This window comes from Pseudopodoces humilis, chromosome 5, assembly GCF_049639895.1.
Source record: "Pseudopodoces humilis isolate 2021_Gansu_Grassland_sample_001 chromosome 5, ASM4963989v1, whole genome shotgun sequence".
Classification (NCBI taxonomy): domain Eukaryota; kingdom Metazoa; phylum Chordata; class Aves; order Passeriformes; family Paridae; genus Pseudopodoces; species Pseudopodoces humilis.
The window spans coordinates 13,404,885-13,418,557 of NC_142204.1; the positions used below are offsets into that span (position 1 = coordinate 13,404,885).

The window sequence follows — 13,673 nt, forward strand, 5'->3', positions numbered from 1 at the left end:
CACTGGCTGAGAAATTTTTTAACTAATTTCAACAAATCCTCCAAAAACATGGTGTTGAAACTTCCTGGTTAGGAAGGGGAAAAACCATACTGCAGACCAAAGAATGATGACCTGGTTGTGAGTAGGTGAAATCAAGGATTGGTTCTGGATTTGTGTGCTCATTAAACATTAATTAAGCTTGAATTAGCACAAAAAATTTTACATGCTGGGTAATTCTTTTATTTGCTTCTAAAGAAGAAACTATTAGTATTTATTTGAGGGAATCTTAGATTGAGGACTTACTTAAAACCAGAAATTTTTTCTTTAAACATCACAGAAATTTTTCACAGACTTTTTTGACCTGATACAATTTCAATTTTAAATATATCTTACTGATAGCTATTGCTGATTTTAAGATTGTGCTTTAAAATACGTTTTTTAGAAAAAGAAATGCACAAGAGATTAGTCTCCTCCCCTGACCTGAGGAGGAATATGCTGTGTGTAGATTGTCACATTTTATTTCATGAAATGGTGTTTTCAAAACCGCTGTCTGAGATCACTGAAAGTGACCACAATGAACTGTGATTCCATTTTTTTTTTTTTTTAAAGAGCATTTAAACATGAACAGGCTCTGACTTCATTGCATTCATGACTACTTATATAGGGGTTTTTTCCCTGGGGAACTACTTGAACTCTTATTACTCTCTGGTCCTCAGCTTTATAGTTTTTGGTGTAGCTTAGCAGAAGATCTTTTGCTGTCATGAAACATGTCTTATCTGCCATGGACTGATAGTAAAAAATGCTGTTTGCAGTTAACAAATTATCTGCCTCATTAGCTGAATGAAGTGAAGGAAGAGTTGACTCATTAAGTATTGATAATATCTTAAAAGTTATTTCATGTCACAACCTTCATGCTAATTTCCAATCCAATGGATTTTCCCCACACAGATGAAAATTGTAAAAAGAAGCTCAAAGATAAAAGTAAGGTTCCTGGTGTCTTTCCATGAGCATTTGCATTCCAGAAGTGCTTTCCAGAATAGCTTTCTGCATGTGTTTGCAAAACTGCTTTAACAAACATTGTTAGGTTGCATCATCTATAACCCTTAGTTACACTTAGAGTAAAACTAGAGAACAAGGGTCAGAACATCACACTTGAAACATAAAGTTTTCTGAAGAAAACCTGATTGATAGAGGACTGAGTCTTGGGAAGGCTCACAAAGCAGATTCCTCTCAGTGAAATGCCGTTGCAATCCAGTAGACCAGATTTTCAGCCAGCAACTGGGGGAAAATCACTGGAACTGGATCAGTTGCTGGTTTAGCCCAATGTGTTTAAATGTCTTTCATCTAGAAAGCCAGTCAGGCAACTTCTTTTCTTTGTGCATTTCATTAAGGAGGAGAATGTTCTTCCTGCTCTGTTTGGTTTCCATCAATTTTTAGGAAATTGAAACAAGGCATTTTTGCCTGTGAGTTTGGCCACCTGCTTACATTTGTAATGAAATTTGAATTTTACTTCATTTATGCAAGGTAGATCTTTAGGAAAAAATGGAGATTATTTCCATTCTTTTTGAATTCCTAGTTCACAACACTTCCAGAATATACATGTTCTCATGTATTTGTACTTCTTGGTAAATAAGGATTATAGATGAAGCACTGTTGTCTGTGTTAGGAACCTTTCCCAGGCCTGAACTGCAATGTAATATTCCAGCATGACTGCTCATCACAGCAAATACCTGTATCATTCTCTGTGCCCTCCTCATTGCTCCATCCATACTGGATTAGGGCTGAGCATCACTGGTGCTTCCTTCATCACATCCATTAATACCATGGCTTTGTTGAGTGGGTTTGTGAGATGCTGTTTGGTGTGGTCGTTGGCTGTTGCACTGAGGATGTGTTTTATTGCATTCCAAATGTAGTATTTTTTTTTTTATTTTGAACTTGTTGTTTTGCAGGTATTTGGTTACTTTAAAAATGGAGATAGTGAGAGTCAAGTAGTAGTTTTACTCTTGAGTTTTCCTTTCTTGTAAGGCTTGGAGAGGGGTGGAGGAAGGAAAGAAATTTCCTGGATTTCATCATTTCCTAAATGATGAAAAAATTATAAAAATGTCAGAGAAGAGGTTTTGAAGAAAAGTAGCTTCCTTCTTTGTGTTTGCATCTAAAAAAGAATTTAAGGGACTTATGTTATGTTTGTAAATTTGTCAATCTACTTTCAGATGCTACTGAGTTGCTTCTGGATTTTTTATTTTTCTTATTTTGTTACACTGTCTTATTTAAATTGACTTGGAGAATTGTATTGTGTTTTTAGATATAGAGGTACAGAAAATGAAGAAGGCGGTAGAATCTCTAATGGCAGCAAATGAAGAGAAGGTAGCAAAGTCATTATTTTTTCAGTAATCATTCATCAGATTAATTTAAATCTCTAAGAAAACCTTCTTGTATGAGCTTTTCACATTTTAATTAAAAATCAGATTTGTAAGAATGAATGACTTTCTATAGTCAGAAGAATCAGATTTGTAAGAATCTGTGATTTTCTGCAGTCAGAAGCACTGCAGTGCCTTTAAGGGGCTGTAAGCATATATGAGCTCTCTGCGTGTGCACAGGATCTGTACAGAGTCCATACACTGTTGTTTTGCTGAATTCAGTGTGATTAATTTGCACCGTGTTCTTCAAACATAAAGAGCTCCATACAAGTGCCAAATCACAGGCTGCATTTCCAAAAGGGCTTTTCTGTGAAGTATGAATTATTTTCATACATAGTTTTGTTCTTTCATATGCATGTGCATTTTGTAGAATGTTTTCTTTTGATCACCAAAGCCCTAAATCCTTTGTACATGGCAAATTTATTGTGCTCCACCTTGGACTTACTAAGGGTGCTGAAATCCACTTTCAAAGCTGGGGTGGTTCTGGTGGTTAATCAGATGATAGTTTTTGCTGTATACAATTTTTGATATTTCAAAGCCACTCAGTATTCTGAGTCCTGTCCCATACACACTTCCCATTTCTTTTAGTCCCACAGCCAGTTAAACTAAAGGATCTAGTATTTGTATTATTTCTGGGGGAGGCAGCACAGTCACAACTTCCTTTTATTTTAGGATCGGAAGATAGAAGAGCTTCGGCAATCTCTGAACAGGTACAAGAAAGTCCAAGACATGGTGATACTGGCTCAAGGTAAAAAAGGTATTGTACAACCAAAAAAAAATGAAACTCTCCTGTTTCATTTAAACTCCAGGTGTGTTGTGATGGTGAGCTTAACTGTGTGACTGAAGAGCTATATCAATACCACAACATGTAATGGCTCATTCCATATATTATAAGACTGGTGGAGGTTTCCAGACCCCTTCAGAGGGTGAAGATTGTCAATAGCCCAGCAAGAGTGAGGAAGTAAAATATGTATTTTTGTGGTGTTAGGTTCACACCATGCTGAGTGTTGGAGGGGGAGCAATTTTTAAATTAGTATTGCCCTTTCTTGCAGTGCTGTGCCTTCAAGCACCAGGAGGGTGTTAGAACAGACCTTGATTCTCTGGGGACTGTGCTCCATGGTCACTTCCTGGAGCATGGGCACAGATTCCAGGTGGTGAAAAATGGGCAAGAGAGGTTTTTGCTGTGAGCAGAATTTGGTTTGTGTTTGCCTCAGGTCTTTGGCAACAAGCACTGGATTTCTGGTCACCTTTTAGAAAGTATTGGTTGTCTTTCACAGCCAGTCTGAGTCTTTTGGTAGCACTGAAGCAGTTCAGGAGCATCCAGGGTGGAAAGAGCAGAGGATGTGAACCCTGGTGTGGTCTTCAGCACTACCTAAATGAGACACACTCAGTTTGTGGCGGGCTGCTGACCTGATGTGGTCACTTCTAGGCTGGTTATAGACTCCTGAGCAGTGAGCTGCATTTTTCCTCAGGGTACTTTGAAGATACCACAGAGACATCTTAAGTTTCAGGCAGACTCAACCTTCTGGTCTTTCTCTTAGCAAATAAGGAAAACAAAGTATTTAGAATGAAATTCCAGAACAGACAGAAGGAAAGAACTACTCCAGTTTATTCAGCTTGTTAAAACTGATGCCACTAAATGCCCTGAGGGTGTTTGCAGACCTCCCTCTGTTCCAACCCTGCTGTACTGTGATGGTTGAATTGAGAAGTGACACTTGGCCGTGACTCTCTTTCTCCTATTGTAGTCTGTCCTAAAAATCCCCAGCAATCAAATCCTTCTGGTTTTGGCCCATAACTAAGCACACTGGCTGCAGCTTGTGCGGGAGCAAGGCTTATAAAACCAACAAATTTCCATGTTCTCTTCCTTCAGGCAAGGAAAGTGAAAGTGAAGATTTGAATTCAGGGTCTGTTTCCACGGGTTTGTTGGACACACCAAGTCTGACTGACCCAGAGAAAAGCCCATCCCCAACCCCAGTAACAGCATCTCCAATCCATGATGAGTTCAATGTAAATATTCATGAAGAGGTAGGTTGGGGTTGTTTTTTTTTCCTTTATTTAATGCCATCATTCCTTGAAAACATTGTTTGTGCTGGATTCCTATTGCAGATAACAAAACTCAATCTTCTGAAAATATGTTTTCTGGGTTTCACAGTTTTTTGTAATGTCTCATATCCTTTTGGAGAAAGTAGTTTTCTTGTGAAAGCTACTGAGGAATTTCAATTAAACTTATTTTTCTTAATCCTCAAATGGGGTCAGGAGACAGCTGTATTTATCATGAGAACAGGTCTAAATTACTTTTTCTATTAGACAGAAATTATTTTTCTTACAAATGTAACTGTTTTAGGAGGTACATTTAATTTGTCACAAACCTGAAGTATGTTGAGACTTACTAAATATATCTAGTCATATTTATAAGGATGCAATCATAATTGCATCCATTCAGTTAAGTTATATATAGGTTGTGGCTCAGTCTCTGATTTTTACAATCACATTTTCCAGTAAAAAAACTATGTATCTGTTCTCTAAGCTCTGAGTCAGAGCAGGGTCTTGACTTAAACATCAAGAACATGCTATGAAGAAAATTAAATTAAATGTTTAGCAGTGTTTTTGTAGTCTCTGAGTGTCTGAGGACAGAATTAAATATGAAAAGTGGACTATCCTTCATGGTGTCTGTGGTAGAGACAGATTTAGCAGGCAGCCTTGGGAGATTTGTGAGATTTTTGTCTGTGCTGTAGCTTAGGTGTGCAATGATTCATGTTGTATCTGCAGTGCCATCTTTCAAGGAGTAAATCATTCTGTTACAACAAGGAAAAAATCACTTTTGAAACCTTCTCTTCATGGTTTATCTGTTACTCTTTTTTCATTTATGATTGCTTAATTTCAGCTCAGAAGATTGTAACATATAGTCTTCCTTCTTTTGAGAATTCCTTACAGATCCACACCAGCATTTTACAGATTTCAATCCCTTCCTTTTCATCGACATCCAAGAGCTCAGAAACTGTTGCAGAGAGGCTGAAAACACACTCTAGGCCAGATCCTGCAAGTGAAATGAGGTATTATGGTTTCCATGTATTTTTCAATTGTAAATCAAATATTCTATGACATTTAAGAAGAGCAATAATCTGACAGTCATTGAATTTTCAAGTCATTAGCCAGGTAAACAAGGCTAGGATTCCCTTGCGTAGCTGCTGCAAACCAAGCTAATGTTCCTGAAGTGAATTGATTAAATCCTGAGTAAGCAAGGGCTGGTTTAGTTGCTGTTGTAAACGAGACCGATCACTTTTTTTCTTTAAAAAAAAGTAAACTCATTTATTAAAAAAAAAAAAAAAAGAATGTCTGAAAGCGAGGCCCTGAGCTAAGCCCAGAAGCCTGCACAGCAATCGGATAACAAAGAAACCCGGTACAGCCCAGACACCACCGCAGCTGGGTGTTCCTCCGGACTCAAGTTCCCTCAGAAGATGCCAAGTGGAACTTTGAAGCAGCCTTTATATCCTCTGGGGGTCTGTGATTGGTGCTTTCTTCCATCCTCCTGCTGATTGGCTCGCTGTCAGTCCTCTCATTGGTCTCTACAGACGAACATCCTGGACCAATCATTTCCGATTTTCTCCACCTTATTGGTCAGTCTCTCCTCCAGTCAAACCTCAAGGTGCTGTCTTCCTCCATGACACTGCTTTTCTAGAAGATTCCGGCTATTCAATTTACCTCCCTCCTCCCACGTGGGCCGAACCAACTCTTGCACTGGTACATTTAGTGCAGTCACCAAACAATGATAACTTGTAACCTTAACCACTAGAAATTAGTTCATTTGTAACATTAACCACCAGAAAATAGTTCGTTTATAACAGTTGCTGTTGTAGCAGCGCTCATGATTTGTACCAGCTGCTTTACCAGGAATGAGCAGAAGGAGAGGGAAGCTGATCTAATGCAATGAAGGCCACGGAATTGTTATTTTTGTCTAGGTTGCATCATGGAAATACGGTTGGCGTGGCATAGGCTCTGCCAGCCCTGGTGATTTGTGCTCAGACATTTTTCAGAGTGACTAAAGATGGTTGTAAGGCAGTGCCAGAACAAAAGGGCTTCCAGCTCTAACCTGAGGCAGGGAGAAACCCAAGGGTTGTGTGGCTGCAGCCTGGGACTGTGGCTGAGCTGTGGCAGCCAGGGGTTCCCGTGCTTGGAACCAGCAACAGCTGCTGGATGAGAAGTGGCTGTCACCTTTCACCACCATTTCTAATCCTGCACCCTCCTTTTCCTGGGGGGAAACCCAATCCCTGCAGACCTGCACTGGCACTGCAGGGAGTACAGAAAAGCACCCCAGACTCACAGCTCAACAAAGGCTGTGCTTTGGTCTTTTTCTTCTGGGTCCAAATCCCTGGCTTTATCTTAAGGAGTATCAAACACTAAGAATCCAGAGGCAAGGAAGTGTTGACTTGAAACAATCATCAATCTGAATGTGAAACATCAGTGCAAGCTCAATTTGATGTGTGATTTTTCCAGTTCCAGTCAAGAAAAGGATCCAGAAGCCCAGCTTTGCTCAGTTTGTGTTGTGCATGTTCCTCATGCAGCTCGAGCCATCACCAGCAGGGATTTCACCTGTGTCTCCTCCTGGTAAAAAACAAAGCAAGCACTAAACTGCAGCAAAGTTCCCTGTGCTGTGGGTGATGACTGGGAGATGGTGACCACCACTCCTTGTGTTGCTGCAGACCCTGCTGGAACCTCTGCATTTATTGAAGCCAAATAGTTCAGTATTGTCATCATCTTACAGTGAGAGTTGTCTTTTCTGGGGCTCTTGAGCTCACCTTTGTCCTTTATCTTTTACAAGACTTGCCACCACAGTGGGGAAAATTTGCCCTGTATTAGTACCATAAGAGCTGAAGGGAAAACAGAATTAAAGCAGACTGAGATAACAGGATTTCTGTTTCTCAGCCTTTTTTCGTATCTTTTGTTTTTACAGTGAAGGAAGATCAGCAGGTTCCTCCCCTGAAACTCATCTGTGTGATAGTCCAGTGTAAGTGCCATAATCAAAACTGTTCAGTGGACATACTTAAATGTGATGGTCAGCTTGAACCCCCACAAAGCACATGCATACACATTTACATATGTAAATAAGTCAGTTAATTCTAGACTAGATGGTACTTGGTGATGGTAGGTTTCTGCTCATGTCCCATGCTTTCATGATCATTATTTTCCTGTGCTTTATCTGGGCATATGGTACTTCCTGTTACATTGTGAAGCATCTCTAATTTCATGGTAGACTGTCAATATATTATGAAATTTATAGTTTTCCACAGTGCATGCACACATGATTTGCTGTTTCCTTTTGATAGTGGGGGAAAGATGATCAGCTGACTACAATGAGAAAATAATTTTAGTTTCTGCCACATATTCCTAAAACAGCAGTTATTCCAGTGTGAAAGTTCTTACAGTATCTCATTAAACTGCATGAGCTCTGATTACTGCATTTACTGCACTGAATTACTGCATCTTAATTCAAATTATCATTGGGTTTAGTGTATCTCATCATGTATTATAAAGCTGTCTTTAAAGGTGATTCTTTTGAAGGTCCTTATCTTAGCAAATTTAATTCTAATAACTGAGCTTGGGTTTTATGTTGTTTCAGAACTTCCACACTGCAGAAGTCCAGCAGTCTGAGCAGTTTGAGGAAAGACACATCTGAAGTGGTAGGTTTGGTCTCTTACTTCCTCCCATCTCCTTGTACATAGGTGTGACATCTCTGTTGTGACCCTGTGGGTGTTGTGTTGCCTTCTGAGAAATTCTGAGTCAAAGCAGGGCTCCTTGTGGCATGTCTTGGCAGTGGTCACACACATGTCACATCTTTCACATTCTATTATAGAAGAAAATCTGTCCTTGAAAACACAGGTGCTTTTTTAAAAATCTTTGTATGAGGTTTTTATCCAAGACTGTCTTGCTGTGTTTTTGCTCAGAAAATGAGGTGGGATTTCTTTACTGGATATGCTTTTCTGATTTGAGACAAGAAAAAAATAACTACCACCACCTCTTCCTACCTATGTTTAAGGTGAATAATTTTGGAAGGCCATGTAATCACAATAAAATACAGTCTGAGCTGACTGTATGTTTTAGGTAGTCAGAAACAAAATACTGAGCTGTTGGATGTCTGGGGATAGCTTCAGTTCATGTTTCTATGGAAGTGACCAAAAGCAGCTAATCTCTAGCAATGCCATCCAATCAGTGTGATTCCTGTGCTCTTTTGTGACAGCCTGAACTCCTGGAAGCTCCTGAATTCCCTGATACCCCCTGTGCCTTGCAGTGTAGGGGGGAGGCTGGCAGGACTGAAAATGTCACCAGAACCTGAAAAGAGCTGGCCTTCATGGTTTGGGGGGGGGTCTTTGGTTTTTTGTTTGTTTGGACAGACAAGAAGTAGAGGCTGTGGATGTTTTATCTACTTGGCTTCTACCCTGCCTGGTTCCTGTTCTGGGTCCCTCAAGCAGCTCTACCTGTGAATGCCTTAACATTGTGCATGTCACTAATCATGTGCACAGGTAATCCTCCACAAAGTGAACTACAGCAACCCTATTTCCATGTTGGCTCACTGACCTCAGACCAATCAAGACTTAATCTGTGTGAAATAAAGTTCTGAAGAAATTTATTTTGGGGAAAAGGAACGGTCAGGGAAGGGTATTTCTGTCAGAACTTAACTCTGGGTAATCATAATGAATTGAATACTGGCTGTAAACCATGACTTTTTAAATGTCTTAATCTTTCCCAAACAGGACAGAGACTGTGCACAGAAGCCAGCAGAGGTAATGTGTGATGTTTGTGTGTGTGTGTGTGTGGTGATGTGTGTCCTTGGAGAAACACAGGCAGTGAGGAGGTGTTGGGAGGCTGGGAGGTGTGGAACTGCCACACGCTGTTCCAGAGGGGGAATGAAATCCTGCAGACAGGACAGTGAGGAGTCTCTGGTGGGTGCCACTCTCAGTACTCAGTGCTCAGCATGGCCTTGCCTCCTCTCACGTGGATTATCTTCCAGTCTGCACAAGGTTACCAGCTAAGCTAATGTTTTTCTCACACAAGATAATTAGCAAAGCTAACCATTAAGCATTTTACTGACTCTGTAATTATCTTTGATTAGTGTCTCTTTAAAAACCTTTGGGTTTCTCAATTGTTTCCTGTGACTAGCAAGTGTGTTTCTGAAAAGCCCGACATTGTAGAACAGTCACCCTGTGGTACCTTAAGGCCACATCTTGCAGTCCTTACCTCTAGGAACACCTGAGCAGAGGTGACAGACCTCAGACACCAGCCCTAGGATGAATGCTATATTGATTCAGCAAAAGCCAAAGGATTATATTTGGGCTGTGAATGGTTTTGCTTCCTTCTTTCAAAGAGACAGTGAAACAGCTGGTGAGGTTAAAGAACTGCTTTAAATGGGCTAACTGGAGTGTCTGATACCGCTCTTGGTATTTATACTCCTTGCTTGATATGTAATTTCCTCTTTGCTTTGGCAGTGGACACAGTCAATTAATCCATTAATTAAGAAATTGCAGAGCAGTGACAGACAGAAAGAGCTCTCTTGACACTTGGCAGAGAACCAATGTACTGTGGGGTGTTGTCTCTCTGCTTCCTACTTACTGCCCCTACAGCTGCCAGTGGGGGAGACAGAGACCCTTCAAAGCTGGAGAAGTTCAAAGCCTTGCAGGACTCTGTTTTTACCTTTGCCATATCTTTAAGTCAGCCTTGCAGAAATTGAGATACATCTTAAAGAACACAATTTACTCTTAGCAGGTAGTGATAGTTATTCTGGTTCCTGAACATATGCCAGTGTTTAATCCCAGCTGACAACAAAGGACCCCACAGCTGGTCCACTTCCCTGCCCCAGTGGGATGGGGAGGAGAATCAACAAAAAAGAAGATAGAGCTTAGGGGTTGAGATATGAATAGTTTAATAATTGAAACAAAGTAAAATCCTAATAATAATAATATCATAATAATAAACTAATAATAAAAGGGAGAGGAAGAGAGAAAGCCCTGAAAAGACTAATGATGCACCACAATACTATTGCTTATCCCTCACTGACCAATGCCCAGCCCATCTCCAAGCTACAATTGGCTCCCCTTCCCAGTAACCCCCACAGTTTATATACTGAGCATGGAATTCTGTGGTGTGGAATATTCCTTTGGTAGCTCAGGTCAGCTGTCCTGGACATGCTCCATCCCAGCTTTTTGTGCACTTCCTTGCTGGCAGAGCATGGGAAAATAGAAACTCTTTGACTCAAGGCAAGCACTGCTCAGCAACAACCCAAACATCCCAGTGTTATCCACATTATTCCCTACTAAATCCAAAACACAGGACTGAACAACAGCACAGTGTTGAACTAAGAAAAAGTTAACTCCATCCGGCCCAAACCAGGACAACATATTCCAATGAAGATCTTGTTTATGTTTTTCTTAATGGTTTTTACATTCTGTATTCTTGTAGTGACAGATGAGGACTTCCCAGATAATCTGCCAGTGGTTACTTTGCAGGCTCTCAAAAGGCCTTCTGCAATTCCCTTGTATTGATTCTTTATTTCCCTAATTCAAGCAGGTTAAACCTCCTGTGGAAGGCAATAATTTCGCAACCCTCCCTCCCAAGTCTCCTTCCCACGGTGGCACAGGCGATGAGGACAGTTTTGGCACCCGCAAAGCCAGGTCTTCCTTTGGCAGAGGCTTTTTCAAGATAAAAAATAACAAGAGGACTGCAAGTGCCCCCAATCTGGGTAGGTACCATGCCTCTGCATTCAGATTCTGTGCATTTTGAAGGTTCTTAACAACAGCTGTAACTGCCTTAAGAAGCAGGAAAGCCGGCCTTAGTCTCACAGTGACTTGGTGGCACTTCTGACAGTAGAATGTTTAGAAAATATCAAACAACAAGAAAAAAAAATCACTGATGTAAGGAAGTGTTTGATGTGGTTCAGACTCTGCTGTGGTATCTCCCCTGGGACCTCATAGGGGATTGCTGCTGTATGAAATGCTGGCTGTCTGGCAGTAGTTCACACATGGAATTTGTGGGGTTTTTTTCCCCTGGCTCCATCCTCATATCTTTTTATAAGATTTTCTTTTATCTTTCATAAGATTTTCAGATACACAGAAATAGGACAGCAGCACTCAGTCTTTCTCTCTCTCTCTCTCTCTCTCTTTTTTTTTAATTTTTTTTAATTTTTTTTTTTTTTTTTACTTAAGCAGCCTTTCAAAAGAAGTGGTGGCAACAGGAACAGGATTGGCAAGTCATTCAAGCTCATGTTGATGTTTTTACTTGTAGTGTTGGTGGGGGGGTATTTTGGTATTGTCATTTGATGACATTTGCATATGACAAAGAAATAAACAAAATGCTCTGCTTAATGCAGAAGTCACTGTTGCCACTAACTGGAATTCTACTTACATTTACTACTCTGCTCTAGCAGTCTTTCCAATGATCCAGTTCAAGCATCCAGCGAGTCCCTGTACCAGATCTACTGCAGACACCTGAGGTTTTTGTTTATCCTCTTGCATGAGATTTAGGAATTTAGCTATCTATTTGAAAAGCCTGAAGGGGGATAGCTTCTTCTTTGTTACTCTAAGAGAATTTCAGATTTTTTTTCAAAACAGGTAACATACCTACACACTGATGATAAGCTGCCTATATTTGCCTGTGACATAAAGCCTGGGAAGTTGCTAGCTTACTTGGAATAGATGTACAGTCAATTCTGAGGGTTAGACTCTTTGCTTTGGTTTATTTCATGTTTGCTTTTGTGTAATACCCTGTTTTGTCCTGAAATTAATTTGTCTAACAAAGCACAGTACTTGTGGCTGTCATAAAGGAGTGGAAGATGGGTCATCTAAATCAGGGTGCTGTGGCTTTGAGTAAGTTGTTGATGTTATCCAGATTTCAGTGCTTCCATCTGTAAAGTGGCTGTTCAGATATTTGCCACCTCACAGGAGCAGCGGGTCCTGGAGCAAGTGACCCCCCTTGCACTGAAGTGAGTGCAGTGCCATTTTTCTCTCTGCACCACAGAGCTCTGCTCCACTCCTTTGTTGTGAAAGGGAGGTCCCAGTGAATCCTAATCCCATGTGAATTCAGCATTCGTGTGGCGCTTGTGTCTCACGTCCCTCCCTCCTTTTGTGCCGTACTTTGTCACCGTGAGTTTTGAATTGTGTTTGACCTTGTGCCTCTGCGTGTTCTCTCCCGTTGTGCTGCGTGTGGGTTTGTGCCTTGTGTGGATATCTGAAGATCGCAGTCGAAGTGCAAGTGCACCTACTTTAGGTACAGTAATCCTGCATGCCTGCCCGTGCCAGCCCTGTGCCCTGACTGCTGCTAACAGCTGGCTGTGGCCACACACTTCCCAAACCACAGCCAGGCACCAGAGCTCTGCATCGGAACTTCTGCCCATCACTAAAAGGAGTTTTCACGTAACATTTGCCCTCTGCTAGAAGTCAGCTGTTCTGTTCCTGAGTAGCTGCTACTAATGAGAGATTGCGGGTCAATTTGCAGAGATTTTTGCTGTAACTTTGAGCACAAACTTTGAGTACTTTTGGTGTACTTTGAGATGCCAGGTGAGAATTGGTGATGCTTAGTTACCTTTGTGCTGCCACTTGTCCTAGATCCACTGGAGGAGTTTATAAAGGGTGGTGAAGTAAGGAATGAGCTGTATTTCCCAGGCATTCATTTAAGGGAGTTCTGAGGGAAAGCATACGTAATTAGTCTTCTAGATGTAGTTGTATTTATGATATAATAAAACAAATGAGAAATAACTGGGGCAAATGGGGAAGGAGCCATTCACATAGTAAATAAAAACCAGTCTTGTGATGTGAGCATTCCCTGGATGATTCTGACCAGGGCAGGTCAGACCTGCCTTTGGAAGCAGAGCTGTGTCATGTGGGGTGGTGAAGAGACCAAGGGCTTTGGGCCCTCTTTTTCTCATATGGCCCCCTAAATGTTATCTGTTCTACAGGGTTGTGTCAGTGCATGAAAAGGAGCCAGGTATGAGGAGCAAACAGTGCAATTCCCGCATATCTCTGCTACTAATGCACCCAACCTTGTCCTGGTGTTCTCTTTCTAGAATGCCATTTACATGTTTTTGGTTTTTTTTACTTTACCTTCTACAAGTAAAGCAAAAACCTCAAATGCCACATCCTGGTTTGATGTTAGTTCTGTCTCTGTCTCACTGTAAGGATCCCTGTGTTTGACAGTGGCCAAACCAAAGTGCCTGGAAATGATCTTTTGTGTGACCTTGCTGCTTCACTGCAAGGTTTGACAAGGTGGAAAATGGGACTCGTTCATAGATAT

At 40.9% G+C, this 13,673-nt stretch overlaps 1 protein-coding gene across 15 annotated transcripts in view; it reads left to right on the forward strand.

Annotated features, from left to right (window-relative positions):
• PPFIBP1 (PPFIB scaffold protein 1) overlaps positions 1–13,673 on the forward strand; it is a 105,917-nt gene that overhangs the window by 80,130 nt on the left and 12,114 nt on the right. For 4 of the 15 annotated variants that reach the window (XM_014260477.2, XM_014260481.2, XM_088054759.1 and 1 more), the window contains 10 exons: positions 928–960; positions 2,282–2,343; positions 3,069–3,153; positions 4,267–4,421; positions 5,319–5,449; positions 7,348–7,401; positions 8,014–8,074; positions 9,146–9,175; positions 10,953–11,127; positions 12,618–12,650. In XM_014260477.2, the coding sequence (XP_014115952.1) occupies positions 928–960; positions 2,282–2,343; positions 3,069–3,153; positions 4,267–4,421; positions 5,319–5,449; positions 7,348–7,401; positions 8,014–8,074; positions 9,146–9,175; positions 10,953–11,127; positions 12,618–12,650 (819 nt within the window). The remainder of the gene's footprint in view (positions 1–927; positions 961–2,281; positions 2,344–3,068; positions 3,154–4,266; positions 4,422–5,318; positions 5,450–7,347; positions 7,402–8,013; positions 8,075–9,145; positions 9,176–10,952; positions 11,128–12,617; positions 12,651–13,673) is intronic. The other 11 variants (XM_088054760.1, XM_014260483.2, XM_014260478.2 and 8 more) reach the window with 7 other exon arrangements.